The sequence below is a fragment of the Equus asinus genome, chromosome 4, assembly GCF_041296235.1.
Source record: "Equus asinus isolate D_3611 breed Donkey chromosome 4, EquAss-T2T_v2, whole genome shotgun sequence".
In the NCBI taxonomy this organism is placed as follows: domain Eukaryota; kingdom Metazoa; phylum Chordata; class Mammalia; order Perissodactyla; family Equidae; genus Equus; species Equus asinus.
In genome coordinates, this window is record NC_091793.1 from 117,066,101 (window position 1) to 117,092,797 (window position 26,697).

General features: G+C 39.5%; 1 protein-coding gene across 17 annotated transcripts in view; it reads right to left on the reverse strand.

Annotated features, from left to right (window-relative positions):
• CCDC141 (coiled-coil domain containing 141) overlaps positions 1 to 26,697 on the reverse strand; it is a 176,547-nt gene that overhangs the window by 42,093 nt on the left and 107,757 nt on the right. For 9 of the 17 annotated variants that reach the window (XM_070508186.1, XM_070508185.1, XM_070508184.1 and 6 more), the window contains 5 exons: positions 22,429 to 22,601; positions 10,000 to 10,159; positions 8,100 to 8,219; positions 6,215 to 6,406; positions 677 to 856 (listed from right to left, as the gene is read on the reverse strand). In XM_070508186.1, coding sequence (XP_070364287.1) covers positions 677 to 856; positions 6,215 to 6,406; positions 8,100 to 8,219; positions 10,000 to 10,159; positions 22,429 to 22,601 — 825 coding nt within the window. The remainder of the gene's footprint in view (positions 1 to 676; positions 857 to 6,214; positions 6,407 to 8,099; positions 8,220 to 9,999; positions 10,160 to 22,428; positions 22,602 to 26,697) is intronic. The other 8 variants (XM_014834088.3, XM_044768637.2, XM_070508192.1 and 5 more) reach the window with 3 other exon arrangements.

The following is a 26,697-nucleotide window of genomic DNA, read 5'->3' on the forward strand; positions in this document are numbered from 1 at the left end:
TAGCAATAGAGGGTTAGAACAAGAAATGAATACCAATTTGACTTAACATTGAAAAAAAAAATATTTCCTAGCAGCTAGAGTTTTCTAACAATGAATTGAGATACTTGAGGTATTGAAAGAGGGGTGGATTAGCCTTCTTTTAAGAATTCTGTAAAGAACTTTATATGCGTCAGAGGTTGATATACGGATTCTAGAACATTTAACAGATATAAATCGACAGCTTAACTTTAGGGTACATTTCTAAATACAATGGAGCTTCACTATAAAAAGATCTGCATAGTAAGAAATTCTTTAAAATGAAGATTCATCCTAGACATTGTCTTAAGCTGCCGGAAATTTTGTAAAGATCTTGATGCACACTCTCAACATAACTCAGAACTTTTGGTTGAACTTCTACTGAGGATTCTATGTAATAAAAACAATGTTGCATTTGGAATATACACACTTTTTCTTGTTAGTAATTAACATAGCCTTCATGTTGTAAACTAACAAGAGGTCTAGAACCAAATAAGCACATAAACGCTAGACTTCAGGACCATTCTAGGTTGAGTGAAGCTAAAAAGAACTTTCTAAGCCAACATTGCTGATTAATAGACAGTTGAGCTTTTGAATTTATGATTTTGACTTTGACAAGTCATCCTTGCAGAAGGGGTGACTCATTTAATGTCATTCTCACCATATTTATTAAATTAAGGAACTCAAGCCCTAGGTCTTGAGTTAAAAAACTCCTCTTTACAAATAGCTGCCACTGCTTCTCAGCTGAGTCAGACCAATGCTTAGCTTTAGCATCATCCTCTTCCTTCTGCAGGTTTCCAGTTTGGTAAAACTCCTTAAGGCTCTGACACTGCTCGTCTACCTACAAAAAGGAGAATATAAATGAACGTTAAGAAGGCTTAGAAACATGTTTAAAGAAAATAACACTGGATTCCAATCAAAGCCTGTGTAAAAATTAAATGGAAACTGCATTTCGGAATTCTTTAAATAATTATCGAATACAGTCAATTTCCTGAAAAGACATGAAAATCTATTTAGGATGTTGACAGACAGGACCTCCACTGGGTACTAAATTGAACTGACAAGTTTATTACCCATAAGACCTACTTACCGTAGCCAAAATCATATTTATGTATTATATATGTGTATGTTTTGCAACTGGGGACAATTTATATCAAACACCGGTGTAGTTCCATTTAAAGCTGAGTTTTATAATTCAGAAGAAAGACATCTATATGTTTATATGCAATCAAGGAATACAAATCAGAAAGAAATGTAAGTCAGTGAAAAAATAATTAGTAGATCACAATTTGCTACTTATCAGTGATAAACCAGAACAAAAGAGTACAAACAATTGCTAATTTTCTGTACAAGTATTCATATTAAACTGCTTCCATGAGTTAATCTTATTGAGCTATCTTACTTCGCCTCCCTAGAATTGTGTTTTCTCATTTGCTAACCGAAGTAAGCAGTACTAGATTATTTTAAATCGCTCTCTTTGAAGAGATCTTACATAAAAGCAAATGTGCCTGTGGAACTACAGAGTAACATGTAATTAGGTGATGTGGAAATAGTAGACAATTTTTGACGCAAGTTATTTGCGTTTATGCATTTGAATAATGCTTAATGGACAATAGCACAAAACTCAAAGAGCTCACAACTACCAAAAGCAATCTAAATAGGGTGGGAAACTTCAGGAAATGGTTGGTCACTATATTTTACAGATTTTAACATCATTCTTAATTAAATGAACTTAATAGGAGAGCCTACAAATGACACTAAGAAACAGAGTTTTCTCCTCATTGCCCTTATTTCATTTATTCATGCCTCTATTTTGCTGATGCTTGTTTTCTCAGCCCAGAATGATCTTTCCTCAATTTTCTGTTGCTGCTTATCCTTCACGAGTTAGTTAAATTAACTCAGTAAAAATTAAACATTTATTTCCTTGGGTTCTTAATCATAGTTCTGGGAGAAAGAGAACCATAAGCAGATTATTACAACAAAAGACAAGTATACACACAGTGTTGTGGGCACACTGAGGAGGGACCATCGACTCTACATAGAGTAAATAGAGAAGGCCTTCCCACAGGAAGTGGCATTTGATCTGTATCTTTTAGAATTGTCCAGGGTCAGAGAAAGTAGGAGAAGGGGATCCCAAATGGAAGCACTAACATGTGAAGGCACGAGTTTGAAAACACTGGCTGGTTCAGAGTATGATCAATGATCTTAGTGTGGGTGAAGTTCTTGTTGCACAAGATGAGTGGTGAGAAAGAGGCTAGAGGGATAATTGTGCTGGGATAAAACTGGCCAGTAGGTTTCGGCTTGTTTTCTACTGTAACCAACATGATGTGACACATTCTCATTAGTTTGAAACAACTGATGGCTACAGGATGACTCAGAATCGGCATGACAACCATCAGTACTTTAACAGGATTGTGCACTACAGGCTGGGGTGTCAACTTGCTGGCCTGTCAGTTATGTGCAATTCTCAAAATGTAAACTTTAATTCATCATCTTTTTCTAACTGTTCAAAAAACACTCCTTGAATGCAGAATTCCCTTGAATCTGTACTAGTTTGTTTTTTAAGTGAATGAATGATAAACTTTAATACTTTATCCAGTTTTGGTAAAAGTTATTTGCAACATACTTCACAAGTTACATTTGTCAAATTACGTGAATTTCAGGAGGTAACATGATTAGATTTGCTTTAGAATGACCAATTTTTAAAAGGAGGAATGAAGGGGAGAGTTACAAGAGGCAGAGAGAATAGGCAGAAGACAACTTCTTTAAGCTCGGCAAGAGATAATAAGGGCTTGAGCCAAAGAAATGAAGGTGCAAAAAGAGGAAGGGGAATTAAGTCTTTTAGGTCATCTCTATAGACAGACACGAGATAGCATGGCCTTTGGAATAGGGAAAAATGAAAGGGAGGAGATTGCGGATTAAACTTCAGCTTTGAAGTTTATTAGTTGTTTGATCTTATATCTCTAACTTCTCAGAGCCTCAGTTTAACTTATTTGTAAAATGTGGGTAATAGTAACCGAATATAGAGGTGTTGTAAGGATTAAATGAAATCAGGAGTGAAAAGCACAGAGCCTGCATGAAACAAGTAATTGTTAAGAGAAGGCTTGAAAAAGACTGAAGCTTCTACCTAGGACTTCTGACAGATGGTGGGGTCATTAATCCAATGCCAAAATACAGAAGGAAAAGCATCTTTGAGGAAAAGATAACCAGTTGTGTTTTGTTCAGTTTTAGGAACCTACAGGATACATAGGTGATTAGAATGATTGGAAGTTGAAGGCATTGGTCTGGAGAGTTTGGGCTGAGGAACCACTTTTGAATTATTAGTGAATTGAAACCATAGATGGGGATGTGATGTTTTGTAGGGAAAGTGTGTAGAATGTGCAAAAGAGAGAATGTGCATATGCAGGTACTCTGTGACACATCATACTTCAGGAACAGAGAACTGACTTAGGCAAAGGAGAAGGAACAGATAAAGAAGTAGACAGGATGATTCCATTTACGTGAAATATTCAAATACTGTAAATCTGTCTAGACAGAGAGCAAATCAGTGCTTGCTCAAGGCTGGAGGTGGAAACCAGGATTGACTAAAAGTGTGCACCAAGGCTCTTTTTGGAGTGATGGAAATATATTAAAACTGGGGTACAGTGATGCTTACACAACCCTATAAATATACTAAAAATTACTCCACTCTAAAGTAGGTACATAGCATAAAATTAAGTAAATTATACCTTGGTAAATATGTTCTTTAAAAAAAATCAAAGGAGAGGAAGCCCTGATGGCCTAGTGGTTAAAGTTCAGCACGCCCTGCTTCAGTGGCCTGGGTTCAGTTCCCAGGCGCAGAACCACACCACTCGTCTGTCAGTAGCCATGCTGTGGCAATGGCTCACATAGAAGAACTAGAAGGATTTACAACTAGAATATGTAACTATGTACTGGGGTTTGGGGAAGGAAAGAAAAAAGAGAGAGGAAGACTGGCAACAGATGTTAGCTCAGGATGAATCACTCCCAGAAAAAAAAAAAGTCATAGGAGATGAGAGTAACCAGGTTAAATGTGACAGAGAGATTAACCAGGATGAAGACTGAAAATACACCATTTCATTTGTTAACTAGTAAGTAGCTTACGAGAACATTTTCAGTGGAGTGAGCTAGTGACAAATGGCAGGATTGAAAGGGGAATAAACTAAACAGCAGTGGGATGAGGACTGGAGAGGATGACCAAGTAGAGGCAAGAAATGTCATCTTCCCACTCCAAGAGTCCAGATGTGAAGGGAAGGAAAATTATAGAGTGGTAGCCTTGGTGAGGGCAAGACCATTTGGACATAACTGTAGACCAAAAGGAAGGAAGCGATGGGAAAAAGCAAATCTGAAGTATTAGAGGATGGTTGCTGGTGCTAGATTCTGCATGAAGAAGGAGCATCCTGATTACAGATTAATGCTGGACACGAGTGGGGACTTTATTGGCAACAGTGGAAGATGAGTGAACACGTTATTAGGTTTGAAAGTCGAAGGAAGTCAAGGCAGTTAGGCTCAATGGCCTTGTGTTTTTCACTCACGTATGAGGTAAGGTTATAAGCTAAGATTTAGGCTTGGAAACTGGGGTAAGATGTTTGGGCACCAACTAGGGAGCATATGGTGGACCCAGCTGAAGCAGAGACTGATACATTCGTAAGAGCGCCAGTCAGCACAATTGTATGATTTTCTGCAGAAGCATCTGGAAGCTTGGAAAGAGAAGATGAGTAAACAGTCTTGGATGGATCTAGTATTGGGAATTGGCAGGGTTAGTCAGGTTGGAAGGCAGAGAGTTGAGGGCATGGAGAGTGGAATGGAAATGTGTAACCATGAGCAGGTGAGGAAAGAAGGAAAGCCTGAGAGAGTAGGAGAGTGACAGATTGAGACCACTGCCAAGATTAGAAGGACAGGAGGCTCTGCCAGGCAGGAAATAGATTTAGTGAAAGCTGGGAAGATTGGAAGGACATGAGGTCCTTCTGAGAAAGTTGTTTGCAAAGCTAAGCTTCCAGCCCTAGAGAGGCTCTTGGTCCCAGAGGCCAGAGTGAGCCGTGGAAGGAGATGCTGAACTAGAAGCCAAGAAGGTACATTTTTGGCAATGAAGACACAGAAAACAAGCACTTCTTTGTACGTTCTCCACCATTTCAAGTTCTTAATAAAAATGTTCGTCAACAGGATAATCCCATCAGTTGTAAGACCTCTGCTGAACCATGAGAGTTCAGGGCTACGAATAACTGAAAAAAAGCCAGAAATTACAAAACATGGAGTAAAGATGTGGAAAAGGAGGCAATGGTTTCCTGAGACTCCAGGGTCTGGGCATGGCCTTCCTCTGGAGTGGTGAGAATTCAGAATATTGTACAAGGAGAGCTAACAGAGGAAATGTGTGTAGGCAGGACGGTGGTGGTGGGAGGTAATCGTGAGAGAGTTGGGAAGGTGGGATGAGAAGATGGAATACGAGTGTGCTACCTAACTTTGGCTGGCTTCACCCTTGAGTGGACCCTGCTGGCTCCACCTCCCACTAAATCAGGGCCCCGTCCCTGAAAGGAGAGTGACCTGCATGCACCGAGGTGCACTGGGACCAGAGTTAAATGAGGTGGAATCCTAGCACTTTTCTATTACTGACGTCATCTTTAAGAAGCTGGGACCTCTGAGAGATGAAATCCTATCCTACTAGAGGGAATTTTATGAATTATCTAGTACAAACCAGTCAAAACAATGCCTCAGAAGAAGCTTTCAGAGGAAGTTTGTTAGAAGTCTTCAAACAAGACAAATCTGAGACTGGACCCAACAGCCAGTAATTTCCACTTCTGTGTATTTTAAATGAATCACACTAATTACTTAGGTGTCCAAAGAGATTCGTGACATTTTAAAATAGAAAATAACTTATTTTTAAATCATTTTCATCTATGTTTAGGATATTGTAAATATTTGTAGGCTGTAGTAAAAAGTACTCCAACACGACTACTTTGCTTATTTGTGTATATATCTATACAGACAATTTGTAATTTTTTTTAGTAAAAGAACTTACTTTTTGAGTCCTTGTGCATTGCTTTGGAGAATAAAGGGCCTATAAGTGAGTACATGTGCGGGGGTGAAGAACATGGATTACCCAAGAGGGCTTCTATCCCCATAGGAAGCTGGAAGATGGGCAGAGGCCACCTTGCCAAAGAAGGTCAGCTTATAGGTACCGTACCTCCTCTGATGACTTTAGAAATGTCACATAAGTTTGCAGGAGTTGTGACCTGGAGCCGATCCTTTCACCGAGTATGTTTAATTCTTCCTCTAGCCATTTCACTTTAGAAGAAAGAGATGCTGCTTCATCAGGTTCAAATTCCTTCTTCTTTGTCATAAGTTTTGCAGCTGCTTCTAATTCATGTGATGTCTCCTATGAAAGCAAAGCACAGGAGGTCAGAAGCCAACAGTGGAATCATGAACATTCACATTTCATTACCTTCTGTACATCCATCTATTACGATTATTAATTGAACTCATACCAAGGCTCTCCTCAATAAAAGAAAGGCACAACTTTCAAAATTTAAAAAAAAGTCATCTTAAAATGAAAACCGTCTCAAATTATTCTTTCACTCTATCAGCCACACCTCTTATGTAGAGCCTTCTCTTTTCTGGATCACAAATAGAAGAAAGGTTGTTTGGTATGAAAGGTTGTAAAACAAACTGGCAGAAATTTTACTTAGTTTGAATAAAATAATTATACTCGAGAATTGCTTTATGAAACTTAACAATAGCTCTAGCAAATTCTTAAACTAATTTTGTTATATAAGAGATGGCAAATTTATAGAAGTCGTTTACTCATTTTTTAACTTATAAAAAATAACATATCAATTATGCAGTCATTTAAATCTCTCTAGAAGGATTTTAAAACAGGTGTAGGGGAAACACTCCATATGAAGTTTAAACAGCCTAAAGAGTCAGGGAATGTGACTTGCTTAGGGTTGCTCTCCTGTGTTTTCTTTCAAGTGCAATTTCTGGCACATGCAATCGAACTACTGACTACATGGAGGAGCAGGTGCTGTAGGCATCACATAGACAGTTGCCACAGAAAGAGCCGTGTAAAATTTCATGTGAGACCAAGCTAGGAATCAAGCAAAAATGAAAAAAAAAAAAGCTTCACTCTCATCTGCAGCAAGAAGGGATTGCTTCCCTGCTTGTGTTTAACATGCTTCCCAAGGACTCCATTGAGTGAAGGCAATTTCAATTTACAAGCGCTGCTTCCAGACAGCACTCTGGGAAGCAGGAAGCAGGGGAGTTTCTTCCTTCTAAAACTTTTTAAATAAGGAAAAAAATTGAATTCAGACATATGGTTTATTTTAAACATTTTAAATAATTAATTAGAAACATCCCATTTAAAAAAATTGGTTTGTCTGTGAGTTTTGGGTGAGGGCGCTGTTTGTGAAGGAGGCCCTTATGGGCTGAGAACCGAGGGGCAGCAGGGCCGGTTACCGCCCACCTGGGCGCCAGGAGAGGGCCTGGCTCACTTTCCGCAACACCTGCTGGGGCAGCCTGGGGCTCAGGGCGGGTTTGGAGCTGCTAGCAGGAATAGTTGAACATAAGTCTCATGTGAAAGGGAGCCAGAGAAGGTGCCAGGGAGATGAGGGGCATTTTCTGTCCCTGGACACTGGGTGTGCCAGCAAGACGGTGTTTTTATTTGCCTCCTGGAATCTTGCTTTAAGGCATGCTTCTGGTAATTTCCTTTTGTAACTTCCTCTAGCAGAAAATCACAAAGAGTCTCAGAGAAGCACTCTCCCTCCCTCCTCTGGCATCCTCAAAGGGGGTTGCCAACATCACCCAGGCAAGGAAAAGGGGCCAAGCGAGTGTTTAATGCCAGGCTATAATGCTGAGTTTCAGTGAGCTCAAACGCCCTAATAAATGCACATGTACATATAAATAATTTAGATGCACATACTAGTAGGACTTGTTAAGTCACTATTTGCCACAATACTAATTTAAAATCGCAACCTTCAAGAGAACCAGGATTCAGTTTTATAGCTATCTAGTATAAAGACAATAAACCATATTTACCAAATCCTAACTGTAATAATAATTCTTATTTTGTCTACCTTAGCTTGCATATCTAGTTCCAAATATTTATTCAAAATCTTCTGTAATTCAGAAAGGCTGAAACCAACATCCATTGCATTGGAAAGTATTGGACTGATTTTCTGAATTGACATTTCCACCTTTAGGAATAAAGAACATATTACAATCTTAGTAATATGTATTTGCATATATGCATGCGTATGTGTAGAGAAAATAAATATTACTCTCTATATTCCCATTTTACTTTAAATAGATATATCAATTTTAATCTAAAAATAGTTTTAAGTATTTCAGATTTTATATGTAAGTTAATAATAGATGTAAATTAATAATTTATATGTAAATTAATAACGCTGCTCTTCATAGGAGGCAATACTGCTGACCCACCCACTGAAGGTAAGTGCTTAAAGATACATATTTATTAACAGACATAAATTTTATTAACAGCAGTGAGATAGAAGCAATCATCCATGTCTTCTACGAATTTTATTATCTACGTTACCTAGAAATAATAATGCACTTGATAACACATCAATAGAGATGAATTTATCTGATTAATTCACAATCATCCACTGTAAGTTGAATGGGGCCCAATTTATAGGCACATCACGAAGCAGAGGTCCAAGCCTTGGGTATTAGATCACCTAGGGACTGCTGTATTTAGGGGTGAGGAATCCTAGGGCAGCACCAAACCCTGTCCATGTGATGATAAAACACAGGGACTCGCTTAGGCCATTTAGTTGGTGAATGTAGGGGACTATGATTTGATCTTCAGTACACATGACTCAAAGAATAAAGTGACCTTTAAAGGATTCTATGCCATCCAAGTTACTTCCTTCATCCCCTGGCTCTAACTAGAGTCCATACTTCCCACAGTCAAATTGGCAGTAAGATAAGTAGCAACAGTTGTTTGAGTTCCTACTGTGTTTTCCACCATCACCAAATTAGCTTGAGTCTCAAGCTCTGGGGAATGCGTCACCACAGCTGCCACCATATTTGGAATCTCCCTGGCCCAGGCATCAGACCAAGGCTCAAATTCCCAGGGTTCTGGATCAATAACAGGTGGGGAGGCAATTTAGCTAGAGACATGGTTATTTAATGTCCTGTCCTGTGAAATCTGCCAGTTCTCCTTGTTTAAGTCAGGCATCTAAGTCCATTGTATCAAATGAAAACATCATTGAAATTTCAGACCTAACTTATGCGGCAAGGTTCGTTAGCATTAATGTCATTGAGATATCACTAGTTTTTGCTATATCCCACCTTTAGATAGGTAATTTTTTATTTAGTCAAATAGTAGCTTCCTGGTTTTATTCCTCTTTGAAAATGGGAAATAAAATTCTCCCATACCAAGCTGTTATCCTCACTCTGCAGAGAGAATTCTCATGTGTCCGCTTCTATTCAGAATGACCATGATCGTGTCATTTGCGCCAACCTGGTTCGATAAAGTATGATAATGGCAATTTATTCCTGGACCTCCCAAAACTTATCATTTTGGGTATCTATCTATCTGCAGTCCTCATGTTGTATGGTACCACGTGAGCTGAAACTTGTGCATATTGGAACCATGCATAGAACCATGTAACTCAAGGACACAATCCCAATATGCACATGGTTCAGTTAACACAATTCTGTGGAAAGCAAGGACTGCCTTGGTGTACAGGTGTTCAGGGCTGGGGTGGTTGGTAGGATTACATATCTAGTTTTGGCAACAGGAGGCAGGGATGGCTGATGATCAATAGTAAATTACAACTCTATTCTGTTCAATTATAAAACCTCATGTGGAGCGTAAGAGAAGCCTAAGGAGACACTCCCCGTCCTCCCACCATGCCAACATGCTGCAGTTGCCATACTATCTATTATCACCAAACAAGAAGCTGCATCTCAATAGTAACTTAGGGAGGACACATTTTATGAAATTACCTTCCTGAGGTGGCTATCCACTGAGGCCGTTAATTGCTGTTTCTTAAGAGCAAATTCCTTGTGCGCCGAACACTGTTCCGTCAGATGATCTACTCGTCGCTGAATGCATCTCATCATCTCGTGAATGCCGGTCCCCTGAGAGCTGAAAGGAACAAGCCAGCTGCCCCCATGTAGAAGCGCCAGGAATAAGGAATATTGGAAAACAGAATCTACTCTTTCGTGATAGGAGTGAGTTGAGAAAAGTTATCAAGCTTCAGGCTTTAGGATGATAGAAGTTAAGTAGCTATAGTCCTGGTACAGTAGAGGGCAAAACCAAATCACATTCCTTTGTTTAAGTCAGTCAATCCTGAGGGAAAAGATGAGTTGCGGGTTTTTGTAATCAGGTCTAATCTTCTTTTCTAAAGGTTTACTTTTTAATATTTCTCTGCAATACTTTGAGAACCTTATGGCAAAAAGCACAGTATGTCTGCCAAGAGTTTCCTGTGGGTGTTATTTAAAAGCTTCATTTATCTGAAGATGCTCTTTGAATAGAAATGTAGATCAGCCAATTAACAAAACATTTACTGATCCAATAGGGTAAAATATTTATGTAACACTAAGGACTTTGTTCTCGATGATTACGAATGCTTGAGGCTGTATTCATTCGATGAACACCAACTCATCACCAACAATTAGGAATCTAAAACACTTGCTCATAAAAAAGAAACCAAGCCTCACATTGTCATTTTTCACCTGTGTTGGCCTCAAGAGAAAAAGAGAAGGGACATGACAGCTCAAAAAATGAAAATGCCTTTAAAACAATAAATGAACTTAGACTTGGACCCCACTTGCTCTGGTCTAAAGATACATGGGCAAGTTTCCTAACTGTGTCCAACTTAGGCCTACTAGCAATGCAAAACAATGAAAGAACATTGCCCATGGAATGATCGCTTTTTAACTTTTCAACCTTTCTCTGAGACAGAGCCTGTCCTACTATGGAAGAACTTGAAGTCTTCAATTTCCCATCAGTCATTTCCATCAAATCCTAATAAAGATTAACATGATAACTCTTAAAATTAATTACCCAGAGTTTAAAAAGATCTTGAAACGAGGTACAGATTTCAGTAATTTTCCCTCAAATAATTAATTTATGACTCTGTAAAAATAAATGTAATTAGTAATGAAAGGAGGGCAAGATCCCAAGTGACTGAGAGTTAAAGTAAACTTCACAAGAATGACAATGAAGCTGCTAGAGAGGTGAGAGTTCATCATCACCAGCTTGAGGATCCTGTCAAATGCGCATGGGATTCAAGTATGTCCTCTGGGTACCACTGGAGTCCCAGAGAAGTTTAATTGGGGGGAAAAAATGAAACCACTGTGAGAAATCTTGTTTCTGACACACAATGTTCCACAGATGTTACACTTAAAACAATTAGTTTTGCATTTTAATAACTCAGAGACAGTGAAGCGTATAATCAATAAATCAGGGGACTTTTAAAAATAATTCTTATGATATTTAAATCTGCAAATCCTGTAAAAGCAGTGTATCAGTAATAATAATTGTATTTTGACTAGGTTTAGACTTTGAGACATTATATGCTAAAAAGGCACTTAAAAGCCCAGTTGTCTTATATACTATAGGTTCGAAGTGTTCTGTAGAATATGCAAATCTGGAATTAGAAAGATAAATAAAAAAGAAAAAGTGAAGAAGTGAAAAGAAGGTATAGAGAACAAAGTTTGTGAAAGTAAATGGGTAAACATTTTCCAAAAACAATTATTGAGCACTTAGTGTGACAAGGCACCATTTTTAATGTTTTAAGTAGTCTCTTTTCTAATTCTCATAACTACCCTGTGATCTGGGTATAATTGTGATCTCCATTTTGCAGATGAGCCAACTGAGGAGGACAAGGCTCAGTTAATTTGCCTGGGTCACAATTATTAAGTGGCAGAGCCAGGATCTGAACCTGTTCATCTGATCTCAGCGTCCACACTCTTGACACATGACAGTGGGTGGAGGAAATTTGTCCTCTAAAATTTCACTTTCCTTCAGCTGAGTGTTGATGGAAACAGGATTAGTCTGGCCTGCATGCTCTTTTGAAATTGGCTGGCTTGTCCCCATAATGCAATGACTGTCTGTAGCTTACAAAGTGGCCACTAGAGGGGCACGGCACCCCATTCAAATTCATGTCTTAAAGGTCCCTCCAGCACAGGGAACGGGAAATGGCGAAAACAAAACCAAATCAAGCATTCCTTCCAAAAAATATTGCTCTTTAGCAACTTACATTTTTAATTTAGGTGAATCACAACCAACTGAATAGGATCTCTCTCTCTCTGTCTTTGGAAGGCTCATTCATTTCCAATTTTTCAAAGAGATTCCGTCTCATTTTATGGTGATTTGTGCCTTAGCATGTGTATCAATTGCATTGTAAATTCTTTAAGGCAAAAGACAACAGTCTATTCACTCGTACATCCTCTGCAGCCCTGAGCATATAGCCTTGTAAGTAGTAGATTAATGCATATTTTCAAATTAAATAAAATACTGTTTGATCAATATTTCAGAGGAGAGAAGACATAGATTTAAGGAATAAGAAGAATGTATGCACAGATAGTTATTGCATAAAAACGTCACTCATGACAGTTTCTAATAGTTTTCTAAAGCAATGATGACTTTGCCCTTCGCCCTCCTATAGAAGTTTCAGGCTATCCAAAGACTGCCTAATTTCTTCTTTGGTATGGTTCAGCATTTATAGTTAGGTTGCCTGATGCTTCCCTCCTCTATTAGAAGCCTTAGACAGACAGACTGAATTACCTTGTTCCGCTGTCTATTATTGCCTGTCCACTGTGCACCCCACTCTTACCTGTTGCTTAGACCCCATCCTTACTGCGAGAAGTTCTCAATTATCTTGCTTACCCTAGCCAGCTCCTATTTTCCTCTCTCTGGTCCTCAGCCAAATCATCTCTGTCTGATCGGGCATTAATCTCTTCACTCTCCTGATTCCCAGTTGGAATATATCTGTCACACTCTGAAAGCCATGCCACTCCCTCTCCATTCCTTCTTAGTGAAAACCTAATCTGCAGGTCCCAACCAGCCCTAATTCCATCACTTTCAGTTAGAAACTTTAAACACTGATTTCAAACTTTTCCTCTGAACATTCTAAAACATGTATAGCATGCATATTGGCAATTTCCTCGGAGCTTGAAAAGATGGTTTGATCAAAGGAAAAGTATGACCTCACTCTCTGCCAGCAATTCTTACATGAACTGAAAATAAATTAGTAGAATTCCATCAGTCACCCAGGAATGAGTCCTATTACTTCACAGTAATATTAAATAAATGATGGGACAAAAACTGAGGGCGGGTAACAGAAACTTGGTTGAATGACATGCCATCATTTTGTTCTGATTCTGAAGCCACACTGCTAACGTGCTGCCTGATTGAGTGGGAGACTGGCTACCAGTGGACTAACTTCTAGGTCTAACAACATGTTGCTCTATAATTTGCCTTGGAAATACTGATTGACCTCTGGGCTTTCTCTGTAAGAAGGGATTAGATGGTGCCTGTCTGTAATGTGAGCACGAGGTACATCAGAATACTCCTGAAGTTGACTTTGACTTTTCCAAGCATCACAGATACTCAGAAATGACAGACTGAGAAGCCTTCTTCAGACATTTGTTAGAAACTCCACATGGGAGCGTTTTCTCCCCTATGCATTGAGCCAGTAGAGGAGAAAGATGGGGGAAGGAAAATGAGTGACATTTTTTCCCCAACGAGCAGAGACATACCGACTTCTGGCTCAAAAGTAGACTGTTCCATTTGCTGTATGGAAGCAGTTGCTGTATCTTTGCATCTGTTGCAAATTGGGGCTGGGGGAGGGGAGCAAATCCCAATGTTAATGTGTTCTAATGATTCTTTCCAGAGAATGGCAAGTTCCTTTCAAACCTTTCATAAATTACTATTGGCGGCCCATCTGGATTAGGAGCTGAACCAGATGGTAAGCACTTGACAGCTTACTCTATCTCATCAGAAGGAATCAGCTGATCAGAGTCTTCTTTCTGTCTACGGACAAACCATGCTTTGAAAACGAAAATAAAATCTTAGCTTCAGCTTGCTGCTTCTTTTGACAGGGAGGCAAACAGCGCCCCTTCATGTTTATGATTATTTTGGAGGAAACAATGGCTACTCTCTAGTTTTCATCCTTACTTTGAAAAAGAGCCATTGATATTATAGAAATGAAATGCATGTTTTTACAATATTTTTTCTGACTTAAGTTATATACATTGAGACTACATCCCCACCAAACAAATATCACACACACACACATCTTTTATATACCATAACAATGAAGAAACAGAAAGCAGTAAGTTGGGCTGGAGCTACAGAGCTCCTAGGTTCTGGTCCAGATGCATGCAGAGAGGGCCACAAGTTCCATTCCTATGAGGCCACAGAGACCAAAACATGTCCTACGTAAAGGGTATCATAGCTAGGATTCTACCTGAAATCAGTAACCAGGATGGGTTTTGCCCTCCTTGTGAAGGGAGGTTTAAAAATGCTATAGACAACTGCTGCTGGACCCAGGCATCAGACACAGCAGGGCAGTCAGGAACCATCCCCAGCCTGGTTTTCTGGCTGCATCTCTGAGAGGCACCGTATCCCCATGGGAGCTTGTGCGACCTGATCAAACAACAGAAGACCGAGTCTGGACTGCCGACCCTGTGAGTTCAAGTGAATGTCATTGCAAAGCTGTCAGGAGGAAAGAGCAAAGAGCAGAGAGTGAAGCAAGGAAAAGAAAGATGAAGAAGGCACGTCTCCCGCTCCAGATGAGAGTATCATCTAAAATTTCAGAACACACGAGGAAAATAAATCCTAAGAGAAGATAGGATGTGTAACATCCTAAATTTCAATAATCAAGAAATGAATGCAGTTTATCTGAAAGGAAAATAAGTAGCTCAATCTGAAAATGACTTGAAGATAAATAAGTCTGAGATCATCAGAGAGACAAGGGAAAACATCCGTAAGAACAGAACAAGAAACTCTGAAGCAAAAATAGTCAGAAATAAACCAAAATTGGATGTGAAAAAGAATGAGTTAGAAATCCCAGAAATGAAAACAATATAGTTATAAAAACTAAAAAAAAAAAATGAGTAAAAACAAAAGGAAAATTAACAAAAGAGAAAATTAGTCTGAAGGATTTACAAGAATGTAACACAAAGAGCTAAAGGAATGACAAATATGAAAGACAGTTCAGAGACAGACTGAGAGGCTCCAGCATCCTTCTACTAGGAGTTATGGGAGAAGAGAAAAGACAGGAAAAAACGCTTTTGATATTGGCGTAGAACATTCCACAATGTGTTTGCCCTTAAACTATTCAAATATTTCTCTATTTCCAGAAATATTCGAGTGGTTTTCAGGTTTGCACTATTATAAACAGCACTGTGATGGGAATTTTATTCATCAATGTGTCTACTCACATCTCGCCCCCTCTCTGTTTTGTGTTCTTTTCTCTCTAAGCCCTCCACTCTGAGAGAACTCTGCCTCAGCCACCCGAGGCACAGATTTCTGCCCCTGGAGTCAGGCTTCCCCCGCAGACTCCCCAGTTCCAGACCTTCTGACTCTGGGATCCTTGTGACTTCACAACACATCATCAGCATCACAAATAAATGAACTCATACTGCAATGAGTGACTCTAGATACTTTACAAGAACATAATCTCATTACTTCTAGATTTAATGGAAAGTGTGAACTTTGGGTGCCTTCCACACTAAGAGTTTCAGAATTATAAAAGTCTTAACAATGTTAACAGGCCCAGATAGCAGTTATGACATTTACTCAACCTCTAAAAAGAACAACTTAATATAGACATGAAAATATTTGGAAAGTGGCTGAGTTAACACTGTCATAAGAACTCAACTTTGTAATTTCCTAAATTTCAGTATCTGACATTTACCATCTAAACACATCATCAAACTTTTTTAAAAAAACAGTTATTTTAAGTTCTTAGATGCTTGGTAGAATTCCTATGAAACACAACCACAGATGACTGTATCAGGCAAAAGAAAGTTCCATTTTTGTTTCTTCAGTTTGTTTTGTTGGAGGGTGGGGATTGTTTTCATTTGTTTTCCACTTAAGACCTTTTAAAATATTTTTACTATGATAGAAGCTTTCCTTTAATGTCATACCAGCTCTTTAACATTTCAAATCAAGTCACCTACTATGTAAATGCTAAGAAACATAAAAGAGGTTTCCTACATGGTTGACCTTGAGGGCTGACCTTAAGGTGATGTCATGGTCTGGCTGAGGAGAGGATGCTGCCACAAGTCAAACAACTAAGGAATGATTCAGAACACCACCGAATGAAAAGTGAAGCCATGAGATAGAGCTGACACATAAAAAAGAATTCAAAAAGTATTGTATGCTAGGTATTGATTCTGTTCATCTTGGTTAGAAGATGTAGATCCTTCACCCACCTTAGATTATCCGATTCAACAATGGTCCTCTCAAGTCTCACTTCTTCACTTGACCTATCCTGATTGCAGGGGCTTGGGATTGTGTCTCCCTTCTCTGAAGAAGTGGGCCACCCACTGTCCCCTTGGCTTTCTCATGCCTAGAGCACTTCCCTTGACATGTCGTTTCCTGACTGGCCATTAGAAAGGTTCTGGAGATTCGGGGCCAGGTTTATATATCTTTGACTGCCCTTGAAGTCCAGTGCTGGTGTGTCATATGAGATGCTTATATGTATATTCAGTAATTTTTAAATAAGCTGAAAGAAAGAAAAATTTTCCAGGGAAGGTGAGAGTTGAGTTGAAACCAGAAGGTAGATGGAGTACATTTTAAGCACAATTGAATAAAAAAAAAAAAATCCATGCTCACTAAGTGGCCAGGCTCCTTGTTCTTAATTAAAGTTGAATGAAAAGAGTAGACAGACAGGGAGCTGGCAACCTAACGTAGCGGTTCAGACCTGCATTCCCGTGCTCTACCTCTTCCTACCCTGTGACGGGTAGTAGGGCAGGTTATGAAACATCTCTGTGCCCTAGCTTCCTCATCTGCAAAACAGGGACGATGATAGTGGTGGGACCCATATCACAGGGTGGTTTTGAGGATTAAATTTGCTAATATGTATAAAGCACATAAGTGTTTGCCATTATTGCCAATGAGCATTTGAACATAGTCTAACTTCCACCTAACTCTTTGATCTTGTCTTCTGCCCTTCTCCCCTTGTCACCCTCTTCTCCAGCCACACAATACTTCTTTCTGCTACACCTTTGCCGTTGTTCTGTCAGGTCCACTCATCTCTCAGCTATCTGCATGGTAGCTCCTTCTCCTCAAAGAATTCCTCCCTGGCCACAATGTCTAAAATGGTCCCCTCCCCATAGTAATTCTCTATCCCATTTCACTTTTATATTTTTTTCATATACTCATTGCTGCATAAGAAGGTCTCATTTATTGATTTTTTTGTTGGTTGACTGTTTCTTCCTACCAGAATATAAACAGCAGGAGGTCAGACACTTCCCTTATTGCATTAGATGCTTGGGAATACTTGATTTACGAAAGACACTCAATCATATTTTCGGAATGAACAAATGAATGAACTACATTCTGTCCAAAGTTCATCACCATTCATACTATCAACCAAGGGAAGTAGTGGTAGCCAACATAAATGAAAATCATGGAAAGAGAATGCAAAATCCCAATTAACTCCTGTTTTTATTTCTCTGTAAAACGTGAAAATATAAAGAATTAACAGTAAAAAAGTAATAATGTGTTAAATCAAAACAGACAATACTTAAGGTTATACCAAAGCAAAATATTCAGACCGGATGAGGTTTATAAGCTTAAATTCTCCATAACAAGGTAGAATGAAAACCCGTACAGTCTTTTTATACAAGGATAGAAATGGAATCTACACTGGAGCCAGTTTACTTGTAAATCTTAAGTTATTTTTAGCAAACAAGAAAAGGCAAGTGAATACTTCACAGGGAATCCTAGTCTTGTTGGGTGTTTATATGTTTTTGGGTTCTGAATTGGTAGCTACACCGAGAAATAAAAAAGAGCTTCCTTGTTTTTGTCCAATTAGGGAAAACTTCACCCTCACACAAGGTCTCTGACGCAGCACTTCCAATCACCACAGCTTCCTGTGGCTTAATAAATGCAGAATTTTGCTTGGTGGCAGGCCACCTTTGGTCCATCTTTAGACTCAATGCTCAAAGATGATGCCACTCAAGGCCTAGGAAGAGATGAGGGGGCCAGAAGCCAGGAGCTTTCAACTTCGCTATAAGTCTAAGTTCAACCATTATCAGATACTTTTATAGGTAACTTGCATCATAATTAGGTACAAATGAATGCACTAAAATGCTTTTAAAATCAAAGCATTTTAATTCCTTTTTCTTTCTTTCTTTCAGTTATGTGACAAATATTATACTCTGAAAAGATAATAAACTATTTAACAATGACTCAGAATTATCACCCGATTATAGGGAGGAAATAGAAAGGGGAAGAAACATGTAAATAATCATTATTTATTTTGTGAGGCTGCTCCAATCTCTAAGGTGCTTGATTCCAGGATAGAAACACAGTGTGAATCTGTTTCTAATAGGGTAGTAATTACAGAAAAATAATGACAAACGTCCCAGATTTACTGGGAAGCTTCATCTCAGATAAATGTGAACTTCTCAAGTCCTTTTTTATTGACTAATAGGAAAAAAAATTAGATCTCAGGGTCTCTGAAATTCTGTCTTCCCCAGTACTAAATTTTGCCTTTTATTACCTTAAGATAAATGTTTGTCTGCCGCCTTTCAAATATAACCTTCCCCAGTTAGTGAAAATGAATATGAATTGGTGCAGCTAACTCTGTTGCAGTCATTTAAAACAACCATGTGACTTCATATTTTGCTTTTAAAGCTCTTTGTATAGAAGGTATAAAAATAAGTGAACCATTTTTTTATTGGGTACTCTCTATGTGCCACGAGTGGTGCTATCTCCTTCGATTAAAACAAAAACCTCTATGAAATATATAGCTCCATTTTGCAGATGAAGAGACTGGGGTTCAGAGAAGCTAAGTTTAAAAGTCGTGGCGTTGTTTGGGCCCTCAGAATGCATGAAATAAAACTCCTTCGATTCTAAGTCTTAAGTTTCTTATCCATGCCAGTTTTCAAATGTCTGATAATAGGAACCTTAGTGGTTTGTGTCCTAGTTGTGTGGCTGGTATTCAGAAGTCTAGGAAGCCATTGTGATGTTCAATAACATGTAATTTGCCCTGTTGAAATTTATGTTCAATTCCATTGCCAGCATTCTAAACTCCACCCTCACTCCAGCAGTGGCTGCAACTTGAAATCCTCTTCTTAGGTTCTGTTTCTTTCCTATGATGGTGACCCAGGTCGTTGAACAGGTGAACCATTAGACGAGGAAGGGAAGCAAGTCCCAAATGGAATGCACAGGATTGAGGTCAGTAGCTATGTGTGGCACTAGTTTGCGACTGAGATTCTAATGCATTTCAATTCAGTTTTTAATGGATTTCTATTCTACATCTACCTTCTGAGTCAAAAATGTCTTTTGCCAAGTCACAATTTCACTTTACCTTCAGCTCCTCCTGCAAAATGGAAACAGTATTGATTTGTAAAATATTGTGAAATCTCAGGGCAACCAAGCACCTTGGAACCACTATGAAAGCTCATATATCTAGGATGTTGCAGAAACCATACTGCCAATTGTTCTTTTAAATCCAGTTAATAACTATTAATTCAAGTTTCTTGAAATGGTTCCTAAGTATTGCTGCTTCCCTTGAGCCCCATTGTGCAGCCTGAAGAATAGAACTTACAGATGCTCCTTTGAAAAACAAGAATGAGACTTACTAAGTAAATAAACACGTCAACTGTTACAAGGTAGATGGCCAAACACAGTCACTAAAACTCTGAAAACAGAATGTAAGATAAGATAAAAGCTCTTCTCTTGTATTTAAATATTAAAAATAAAGCATTACTGATTAGAGCAAACAGGATAAAGTTCAGCAGTAATAAATTGTGACCAGCTTTGCAACTCCAGGAGTTAAGCATCAAAACTGAATCGGGAACTTCAGTTTCTGGCCAAGAAGCAGGGACTGGATTTACCCTCATGCTTCAATGACTAGAAAAATAGACATCGCATAAGAAACAGTGGTTCTCAGACATTGAACGGCAGGGAGCACAGGACAGGCTCCCTGAGAGAAGGGAAATGAAGGAGGTGAGCCTACGATTGCATCAGCTTACTGCCTGGGAGGTAATTTCCAGACCAAAGTTCAAGGAGGTGAAGCTCAAACAGAGCCCAGAGGTTTTGCTGAGTTGAGGAGGCAGAGATCAGACTTTGGGGAGGCCAACGCACATGGAATTTCTGGGGCAGTGTACCAGAGACAGATCTCCAGAGATCTGGGGAGGGGTCTTTGGCTGCCTCCTTATCTGCCCAGGCGTGAAAGGAAACTGCCCAAGGCCAGGGAAGGCACCACAAGTAAAGAGTAGCCTGAAAAAAGTAGTATCTGTCTATGCTTTGAGATCCACTTGCTAAACTGACATGGGGCCATTCCCCAATTATAACTGGAGACCTCACCAGTTAGTCATCACATGCTCAGATCAATGTGCAGCATGTAGCCTGAGCCCGGGCACAACAAGTCTAGGCACCCCGCAGCGTATCTTCTGCATGGTCCAAGACAAATATGCATTCTGGAAGACTGGACCTTTAGCGGGGCGGGGGGATGAGGTGCTCTCGTACCCACACCGTGTGACCATGTGGCCAGGCATGGGCACACTGGGGCTCCTGGAGTGGAGAGGAAACATCATTGCCTGATACATGGCATGGAGCTAAAGTAAAGATTAGTAGCTACAATTATTATTGTTGGTTTTTCAAAGGGGACAATCCTTTGCCCTTCTCACTGCCTCCGCTTTTTGGCTCCTGCTGGAAGACCTTGGATGATGTCTAATCTCGGCTTCACATGGTCACATAGCAACCATCACATGCTCTGGTTAAATACCTGTCTGTGTTCAGACTGTCTTCTGAAAAGAAAATGCGCTAAACCAAAAAATACCAAACCAACACTTGTAAATGTGTCTAAAAGAGAGCAAAATGAAGGTTTAAGCAGAAATAAAATAATTTTACCACATTTGACCTATTTCATTTTTCTTCAAATTGAATGTCTGAGTTTCAAAAAGGTTGTGGAGGGGCTGGCCCAGTGGCACAGCGGTTAAGTTTGCACGTTCCCCTTTGGTGGCCAGGGGTTCACCGGTTCAGATCCCGGGTGCGGACATGGCGCTGCTTGGCACGCCATGCTGTGGTAGGCGTCCCACATATAAAGTAGAGGAAGATGGGCATGGATGTGAGCTCAGGGCCAGTCTTCCTCAGCAAAAAGAGGAGGATTGGCAGCAGATGTTAGCTCAGGGCTAATCTCCCTCAAAAAAATAAATAAATAAAAAATAAAAAGGTTGTGGTTATGGAAGATAAAAAACTGGGCTCACCCCATTTGCACCAATCTTTTTGTCTCTCTCTGTCAAAGCACAAGCCGTACCTTCATTTCTTCCTAGTCAATAGCTGTCCCACCACCCACTCTATCATCTCCCTTTTGTCTTCTAATCCCTATTCTTTCTCATATGTTCCCACTGCATTCTCTTTTTGTTTCTCAAGGTTCTTCTCTCTCCTCATTCCCATCCAACTCTAAGCTCACACTGATACACTCACCGAATATGCTCATACAAACAATCCACCCTAGCACACTAGTTAAGAGCGTGGGGTCTAGGGTCTGTGCACTTGGATTCAAATTCTGGCTCTGCTACTAACTGGCTGGGTGAACTTTTGCAAGTTACTTAATTTCTCTGTCTCAGTTACTTGTAAAAGGAGAACATTAATAGCATGTGCCTTGTAGGGTTGCTGTGAGGATTAATGCGATAATGCTCCTAAAGCTCTTAGCAAGCACCTGGCACATGGTGAGCTCTCAATTAAAACAAAAAAAGTGAGCTACTATTATCATTATTAATGCCACCTTTTACTTAGGGTTTTGCTTAGGGAGCCACCAAGGTCACAAATGAGAGTTCTGGTGCTTTACTTTTTCCAGAAAGGAAAAAAGGAAAAGGGTAGACTGAAGGCTCATGAATTAAAAGGGAGGAAGAAAGTCCGTGGAGGTGCTGGGATATGAAAAGCACTGAGAACTGAAGCTCTGCTCCTTCTTCTGTCCTTTCTCCCTCCCCTTCTAGAAAACCCATAGAAAGAAGCTCTAGCATCCTGAGGTCCTCAGGCTCAGACTATGGCCTCACTTCTGGATAAGTAATGCTGTATTCAGAATCACTGTTGACCAAAATTCAGCAGATCCCTTTAAGCCATGTTATAATGCAGCAAAACATCAGAAGCAGAAGAAAAATCATGCAACTTATTTTTTAACAGGTTGTGGAAACTGTGACAAAGCTCGTTACACTGAGGAAGAAATAGACTTTACTTACCTGCAGGAGCCTACTTGGCTGATTAAGTCTTGTCCCTTTTGCAAAGCATCAGCTGTGCAGTCTTTAATTTCTCTGTTTAATTCCTCATGCCTCGCTGCCAAGACAGGCAGACTTAAACCCTCTGATTTAAGGAGCTTAAGGTAAGCTTCAACTCTTCCAAGTACATCAAATGCCTGCCAAAGAAAACATACTTTCATTTTCTGCTTTGCTAGTTTAAAATCTACATCAATGTGTACTAGAGATTAAGCCAGCCCGTTCAATTTATTAGTTTGATCATAACCAAAACCAACAATCTTCATCTTAGAAAACAGCTATGTAGTTTTATGGCTCCATTTAGGGAAACCGATCAAAGCTTAGTTCAGCATAGACAAATGTCAACACCGTAAAATTACCAAAATAGTTTACACTGAGAATGTTATCTATAAACCACAGTCATAACGGCACAGAATTTGGAGCCCCAGGTTTATTTTTTGCACATTCTGTACTGTATACAAATAATGAATGAGATATTTTTAAAATATTATGCAGACTCATAATCTGAATATCTGTGATATTCTTAAAGGGAAATTTCCTGACAAATTGCACTTTAAACCTGAAATATTGTAGGGAAATGTTCAAGAAAGTACTAATGTGCTTTTGCCCATTGTCTTTCAGGCATTAGACCTTCTATCTACTCCATCCAAGGCATCCATCTGTCTACAGAGAAGATTAAAATAGGGTTCTGAAGCAGTACAAAGACTAAGACCAAGGTAATATTTAGCTTCTGACATGCAAAATGGGATTATGCAGAAAAAACACTGCCTTGCAAACCAAGATATTGTCTTGGGAGAAGATTTTTGAATTCCTTTATTTTCTTCCTTTATTGGCAGATCAACAACCAAGCATGAGGGATTAAGCTTATAGAATTAACATAGAGTAGAGAGGAACTATCCCTCTGGTCATGAAGGCTTAGTGGCATTAAGATGGAGTATATGCTATAAAGGCAGTAAAAAAGGACTGTGGTAATATGAGGAAAAGAGAGAGAGAGCAGACTGCAATAGTCTTCATAGGTTTCCTGATAGCCCATCTCAACTTGGGCCTGGAGAACAGGAGATGAGTTAGGTAAGTTGAAGAAATACTGAACAGCAAGGGAACTCTTGCCGTGTTGCCCTTTGGCGCTGTTGGAAGAAGCCACCTTATAGGATGCTCCATACCAGTCTGGAAAACAGTCCTATTCCAGTAAGCTTGACAGAGATATAGTCAGCAGGGGCCTTGAAGTTTAGCCTTCCTGGGTTTTTGAGTTGGAAGCCAGCCAGCTTGGCAGGGGCCCACCGGCTGGAGCAGGAAGACCCCACAGAAGACTTATGAGAAATGAGAGCAGATGATCTTGTGAGAGACCCACTAGTACCACTGAGACCTGAGAGAGACCAGAGGAGTAAGGCTGAGCTGATGCTGAGGGAATAGAGTTTAAGCCAAATGTAGAGACTACAGCCACAGAGCTGTGTGAAAGCATCCACGCCCTTGCACCTGGTGGCCATCTAATGGAGTGTGCTTTGATGGCAGAATTGGAACTGGACAAAATTTGCATATGCAAATAAAATTTCTCAAATACTGTCATATTACTTTTATATTGGCATTCTGTTCTCTCACCAATGTTCCCATGTCTCCTGAATCTGCTCTTTTTATTTACTTAGAATGTTTAAAACAAAATCATTCCCACATATTTAGTAGATGATAGGAAGTGATAATAATAATTACTACAGTTTGATGAGAACTTACTATGGGCTCCTTCTATATTATGTATTTCACAATTACTTTTCATTCAGTCAACAAATATTTTTGAATGTCTGCTGAGTTCCAGGCACATTGTCCTTAATAGCTCTGGGAGGGAGCAAGAAATTATTCCCATTACACGCCTGGGGAAACTGAGTGTCAGAGAGGTGAAATAAATAGCAGAAAGTGATATTTCTACTAAGTGGCAGACTTGGTATTTACACTCAATTTGTCTGGCTCTGATACTCATAAACTGTCATAAACTCTGGGCCCTGGCGCCATGTGGCAAATGATTGCTATGGGAGGCTTAAGAAAAAAGGGGCATTTCCAAGAAGCCTGTAAATCTTTGGTGGAAAAGATGAGATTTTAACACTTATTCTTTGTAAATAAGTATTACCTTTCCTTCTTACAGGTGAGAAACGATATAGAGAAAGTTTGAGCAATTTCTCTTATGCTATATAGGACTATACGAGAAAGATAACTTTATTAAAGAAACTTTGACGCTGAAGAACTCTTCCTTATCTGATCCTTTTTCTTTCCTGTAGTTGGCATCAGAGCCAAAGGCGTCAAGATGCTAATATTAGAAAAGATGATTTAAATTACTTTCTCAATCTTTCTTTAGCACAGTGGAACACCATTTGGCAATAACTACTGTTTCTGGAATTTTGTTTTATATTTTAAATTTTTATTGCTTACTTTAAAGTGGGGTCTGTTGTTAATCGAGGGTTAGTTTTAAAGTTAGCGCCTAAAGCAAAAATCTGGTGTAGTCAAAACTATCATAAACTCCCTTAAATCGTGCTTAAAGTTTAATATATGTGAACTAGTGCTTACAGTAATACATATTCACAGTTAGGATTGCGAGCCACTGAGCTAAAGAAAGAAAGAAAGGGAAAATCTGTATCTAGATGGCAGGACATTCACTTCTTTTTTCCTTTAAGATAATTCTCAAGTTCCTAGTGTGAATGAGGAAAGCATGGAGAATTCCAAAGTGCTTTTTCTCGCCCAGAAATTTAACCCCACTCTGTTTTAATATTAAGCCACTATAACCTTAATACCTATCATGTCTGTTGTTTTGAGAAATAAAGAAGAAAAAAGTATGTAAGTAACTAGAGCATGATGGTGGGCGTGTAGTAAGGTTCCAGACAGTATTTTCTGGCTATTACTCTAAATTTTGATTGCTGACACACGTCTTTGAAAAGTCACTGAGAAGAGTGTGGCCACCTGCTGCTTGCCATTCATCCCACTCGGGCCTTCCCTCTTGTGGCCCCACTGAACAGCTGCCACTCTCATATGCTTAGGCATTGGTCTCATCTTCACAGGAGGTAGATTCTAAAGTCATGTGTACATTAAATGCATGTGTGAGGTGACTCCACCCTACTCCTGAATGTTGTCATAAAAGTGTTATTTCCTAACAGCATGGAAATAAACTGAAGGGCTAGTCACTAGATGGAGGAGGTGGTATGTCAAGGTCCTTGATAGCCCATAACTTAAAATCAAAATGGCCAGGGACGGCCCGGTGGCACAGCAGTTAAGTTCGTATGTTCTGCTTCGGCGGTGCGGGGTTCCCTGGTTTGGATCCTGGGTGCGGACATGGCACCACTTGGCATGCCATGCTGTGGTAGGCGTCCCGCACATAAAGTGGAGGAAGATGGGCACAGATGTTAGCTCAGGGCCAGTCTTCCTCAGCAAAAAGAGGAAGATTGGCAGCAGTTAGCTCAGGGCAAATCTTCCTCAAAAAAAAAAAAAAATCAAAATAGCCAAATTTTCTGCCAGAGTGTTTTCTCAAAAAGATCAAAGTGTTAAGAAAACAATTACTTATGAATTGCTCTTTGTACCACCCTTAGTAGAACTATGGTGGTAAGAAGGAAGAAGTGATTTCCTCCCTTCATTAGCTCAACAAATATATTTGCAAAATGCATACTATAAGTAAGTTGGGCTGGATGCTGTCAGAGAGCTTACTCCTTATCCTTAATCCTAACCTAACCCTAGTGGGAATAATCTACAGATGCAGAAATGGTTAAGTTCTTTGATTTTAAGAAGAGTCCTCTTTCAAGATTATATAGTCTGTGATTGTCTGAATCACACGCAAACTCATTTCTCTTATTCCCACGTAGAATTTGATGAGGAATCCATGTGCCAATTCCAGAAATGATCTAAGTATCATTGCTCTCACTTAATCTACTCCCAAAATAGAACTGCGTGCTTCTCTGTTTACCATATCCATAAGGAACTTGATACACTGGATGCAGCCTGGGAAGAATCTCTTTGTCGCACACGTAGTGTAGAGCAGGTTATTTCTGGCCAGAATATGGTGCCCCCATATAAACTCCTTTGGAATCAATGTTTCCCCTTTCTTTTTTCTCTTCACATCTTCCCCTTTCTCCAAATTTTGTACGTGCTGGTCAAATAAAGGTTTTATGACTGGAGGAAAAAACAAGGATATAGGCACAAGGATCGTATTTTCTCCCTCTGGGTTCTAGCTCTTCTTGACTATTTTGTATTTCACCACTCAGTTCT